The sequence below is a fragment of the Limulus polyphemus genome, unplaced genomic scaffold, assembly GCF_000517525.1.
Source record: "Limulus polyphemus unplaced genomic scaffold, Limulus_polyphemus-2.1.2 Scaffold10450, whole genome shotgun sequence".
Taxonomy (NCBI): domain Eukaryota; kingdom Metazoa; phylum Arthropoda; class Merostomata; order Xiphosura; family Limulidae; genus Limulus; species Limulus polyphemus.
In genome coordinates, this window is record NW_013676060.1 from 1 (window position 1) to 5403 (window position 5403).

Genomic DNA, 5403 nt, shown 5'->3' on the forward strand with positions numbered 1-5403 from the left:
TGGTCTACCAGAAAGTTGGTGTAGCTGATCCGAGTAATACAGTATGGCCTATCAGAAAGTTGGTGTAGCTGATCCGAGTAATACAGTATGACCTGACAGAAAGTTGGTATAGGTGATCCAAGTAATACAGGGTGGCCTGACAGAAAATTGGAGTAGCTGATCCAAATAATAGAGGGTAGCCTGACAGAAAATTTATGAAGTTAATCCAAGGAATACAATGTTGCCTGCATATTACTTAGTGTAGCTGATCCAAGGAATACAATGTGGCCTGCATATTACTTAGTGTAGCTGATCCAAGGAATACAATGTGGCCTGCATAGTATTTGGTGTAGTTGATCCAAGGAATACAATGTGACCTGACTGAAACTTAGTGTAGCTGATCCAAGGAATACAATGTGGCCTGACTGAAGGTTGGTGTAGCTGATCCAAGGAATACAATGTGGCCTGACTGAAGGTTGGTGCAGCTGATCCAAGGAATACAATGTGACCTGAATAGTATTTGGTGTAGTTGATATTTCTTGAATGCTAATAATGAACGTCAGGTTTTTAAATAAAATTATCACATTGTTGCTATTCTCAGGAAATATATATATACTGTTATTTACTACTTAACTTGCTTTTCTCTGCCATTAGGTGTCGTGGATCCACATCGACAGGCACATGCTCCTAACTCTACACGACACTGTGATTACTAGAAATCCACGCTTCCATATTAATCACAATGGACATAGCACGTGGGTCCTTCACATCACTGACGTCAGACAAGAAGATCAAGGCCAGTATATGTGTCAAATTAATACAAACCCCATGATCAGCCAGAGTGGATACGTGAGAGTAGTAGGTGAGTTAATTATTATGTAGCTGTTAATAAACATGTTGTACTAATACTAACAACAAGAGAAGTGACAACAGTAAATATTCTCCAACTTGTCTTTAAGCGTTATAGTCAGTAATCAGAAAAATGTTTCAAAGACGTCGTCTACTATTATATATATAAATGAATGTTACAAGTCCATAAATATAACTCCATATACTTCATGAAGATGACCTACACATTAGTATAAATATTAGCGTATTTTATTGAAATAGAGGCGTTGGCGTTCAATTTTGTTATTTGTCCAAAGATCGTTTTCGGATTCATTGTTCCACATTACTGCTGTAATAATGCTAGTGTACTACATTACTATTGTTTTCTTTACTGCTGTAATAGTGCCAACATTTTCTTTACTGCTGTAATAGTGCCAGTGTTTTCTTGATTGCTGTAGTAATGCTAGTATTTTCTTATTGCTGTGTTATCGCTAGTGTTTTTTATTTGTGTGGTAATGCTAGTCTTTTCTTATTGCTGTGGTATAGCTAGTGTTTTCTTTACTGCTGTAGTAGTACTAGTGTTTTCTTAACTGCTATAGTAGTGCTAGTGTTTTCTTAACTGCTGTAGTAGTACTAGTGTTTTCTTAACTGCTATAGTAGTGCTAGTGTTTTCTTAACTGCTGGAATATTGCCAATGTTTTTTATTGCTATAGTAATGCTAGTGTTTTCTCTACTGTAGTGCCAGTGTTTTAATGATTGCTGTAGTAGTGCTAGTATTTTGTTATTGCTGTGGTATAGCTAGTGTTTTCTTTACTGCTGTAGTAGTACTAGTGTTTTTTTTACTGCTGTAGTAGTACTAGTGTTTTTTATTGTTGTAGTAGTGCTAGTGTTTTCTTTACTGCTATAATAGTGTCAGTGTTATACAAACTCCAGATCCAGAATTTAAAAAGAAGCTTCACAAAAGAATATATATATATATTACTTCTCCACTAGCTCTTCTGTAAGATTTTGTAGAAATAAATTTGTTTAATTTCTAGTTCCACCAAAAATCGACGAAGGAAAAACAAGCTCTGATGAAGAAGTTAAAGAAGGAAGTCACGTAACTTTACAATGTCGTGCATCCGGGATACCTACTCCTAATATTACCTGGAGGAGAGAAGACAACAAAGAAATTATTTTAGGACGAAAAAAAGGTTCGTAACAAACATAATTTATATGATCGACGAACATTTGATTCGTAAATATTGCTACCGGTAACTTTTAGTAAACATGGCAACTTGAACGATGAGAATTCCAAATTAACCCAAATGAACTTAGTCATCTAAGTATAATGTTATTATGTTATTACTTACAGTGATTAAAATGCATTGTTTCATAAGTTGGGTAGTCTCGTTGTTATCGATTTTTTCGGCCGTAACTCCAATAATACCCATGAAGTTCGGTTAGTGCAGGAGATTTAGTTTAGTATTAGAAAGTGTTAATAACGCAAAATGGTTTTCACAATAAATATATATATACATTCTAAATAAATTATAATTAAGAACAAATAAAAATGTCGTATACGTATCAAACAATTAACATATATTGTTGATGAAACATTAAGGAAATAAAGCATTATAATCGGACACATTAAAGTCATTTGTTTACTTCATTTACTATTAGAAAATATAATTGCGATTTTTACGTAGTTTTCTGAAAAAGTGAAAACAGAGGATGGCAGGACTCACAACCCTAATTTAACTTTTTATAAGCGGATGTTTAACTAACAAAGGCACACGGTGAGTCATTTGGTTGAAGCAGTTGTCGATGAAATGGAGTCATGATTTCAGTCATACTTGATCTCCGTTTGCACTTATTAAGAAAACACTTTTGTAGTCCACAGGTTGTATATGATATAATAACACCTGAAATATATGAAAACTAATTCATTTTAACTTTAAAAGAAAGATACCTTCCATTTTAACATGTACTAGTTTACAAGTTTGATCTATATAAAAACGAGTTACCAAAGACATTATAATACATATTGGGTAAAGATAACACAGAAATATTAAGAAATTACAACATACAGATAAGAAGTAAATCACGAATCTAATATGTGTATTTCCCACACCATATACAACACCGTTACAAGCAGGGCAAAGTAAAAAAAAATATGCAGGAAATAACTGTAACATGCCAAACTAAATCCGTATTGAAATCTGAACACTACATCATAAATCAGTTTTACTGGACTATTTTCACAACAGAGATTATTCAGGAAAGAGATAATCTCATCAATGGATTTAATAACATATTAAGAGTGAGCAGCTAATACCAAAAGTTAATCCATTAATACATTTCGAGTGAATTAATCTCAATAATATATTCAACAATACACGATGTGTCAAACATACCCAGCGGTTAATTCAATAATACATTACAAGTAAGCTATTCCCAACAATATATTTAACAATACACGATGTGTCAAACATACCCAGCGGTTAATCCAATAATACATTACAAGTAAGCTATTCCCAACAATATATTTAACAATACACGATGTGTCAAACATACCCAGCGGTTAATTCAATAATATATTAGAAGTAAGTTAATCCCAACAATATATTTAACAATACACGATGTGTCAAACATACTCAACAGTTCACCCAAAAATACATTACAAGTAAGCTAATCCCAACAGTTCATTCAATTATACATCATGAGCAACTATTAGCAACAACTCATTCAACATTACCATAAATGAACAATTCTAATTAGTTCATTTAACAATACATAATGTGCGAACAATACAAAAGGTATAGAAACTACATCATACAGTTTCGTCAGTCATCACACATGTGCAACTTAGGTATTGTTTGCTTCAACAAGACATCGTAAATCAATCATTCCAGATGACTTTATATATACAATGTTCCGGTCTTGTTAAATTGTCCAATTTAAGCATGTACAAAGTGTTTTCTTCATACCATCACATTTTCCTGTTCACAATAGATTGATAGAATAAGGCCCAGTAACTGGCCTTGCCTGGCAGTGTAACTGTTGTCTAGGTGCTGTTCGACTAACGTATAACAGACTCAATTGGTCGAAGCTGTTGTTTCGGTAAGTTAAAAGAATTGTGTCGATGTGAATAGATTATGACATCACCTTATTTACCCCAGATGTGTGCACGTAGTATCGGTCGACTGCGTGGCACGTGCTAACATGCCATTCCAAAGTTAAAACACCAAAAGAGTCAATGGGAAGCATAACACGAGTTTTCAATTCGGTGGTTCGTATGAGCTTCTAAACCAAGACAGATGAGACGCTTAAGATAATTAAAGTCAAATTTAAGTGTATCAAGACACACGGTAATGCGTCGTGCGGTCAAGAAAACAACCTGCTGCAGGACACACTGTGTGTTATTAAAAGGAGCGATAGTTTAGCAATTTTCAACCTTCTGTATCTCGGACTATTGTAACCACAACTATCACGTGTGCTCTTCTGAACTCTTACTTCATCAAATAAGGCAATCCATTAAGAAATATCTGAGATATAACATCTCCAATTTTCATTGACTTTCTTCCTATATTTTTTTCTTCACCAAAAGTACAGAAACTTTATTTGATAGAAAAAAAACAATACTTAACTTTATGGATTTCTAATTTGGTATACTGATAGATCTTTACAATCTATAATTAGTGTGTGTGTGTTGACAAAAGTCATGATATTTAATCAAAAACACTTTAGGTGTGAAAAAAAAAAGATTCAGTGTGAAACTTAAAGGAATGAAATCAAAATTGGTGGCCAAACTGGTAGCTACACTTATAGCATTGATAAGAATTTTACAACAAATATTCATTCATTAGTTATCTAGGCCGCGTATTTTGTTTTACCCACTATCATGCCCTAAGTTCAACAAAAAACGTGGCCTGGCTAACTAATGAATGAACATTTGCTGTAAAATCTTATCAATGCTATAACTGTATCTACCAGCTTGACAACCTATTTTGGTTTCGTTTCTTTAACTCGCACGCTCAATCCTTTTTTTTTTCACACCTAAATGTTTTTGATTAGATTGTGAATAGTATTATTTTTTATGCAGAGGCACGTACAAACTAGTGGTATATTTCCTGTAGTAAAACAAAACAATCAAAGTTATCAGTCACAAGAACAAGTTAGCAATGATGTTATTTCATGTTTAAACAATCAGAAGTGTCATATTTATTAATTTCCATCAAAGTTATCTATCACAAGAACAAGTTAGCAGCGATGTTATTTCATGTTTAAACAATCAGAAGTGTCATATTTATTAACTTCCAGCAAAGTTATTGATCAGATTAATAAGTTGGCCGAATTGTTATTTTATTTTTAAATAGTTTAGTTAAGTAACGTTTATTAAAGTTGGCCTTTCATGCTAAAATCGTACAGTTTAGTTTATTTTAATTTTTGTAAACTAAGAAAGTAAAACTTGAAGGACAAAACTATCGACATGGAGAGATTACATAAGTTTTAGAGTTAAACCAACATGTGGTCAACAATTAATGTTCTGGTCATTTCTCTATTAACGTGGTCAACAATTAATGTTCTGGTCATTTCTCTATTAACGTGGTCAAC

General features: G+C 33.1%; 1 protein-coding gene across 1 annotated transcript in view; it reads left to right on the plus strand.

Annotated features, from left to right (window-relative positions):
* Positions 1 to 631: 631 nt before the first annotated feature.
* Positions 632 to 5403, plus strand: part of LOC106476391 (lachesin-like) — a gene marked incomplete at its 3' end in the record, with an annotated part of 12069 nt that continues 7297 nt past the window's right edge. The window contains exons 1-2 of the mRNA XM_013937053.2: positions 632 to 841; positions 1845 to 2000. Coding sequence (XP_013792507.2) covers positions 661 to 841; positions 1845 to 2000 — 337 coding nt within the window. The remainder of the gene's footprint in view (positions 842 to 1844; positions 2001 to 5403) is intronic.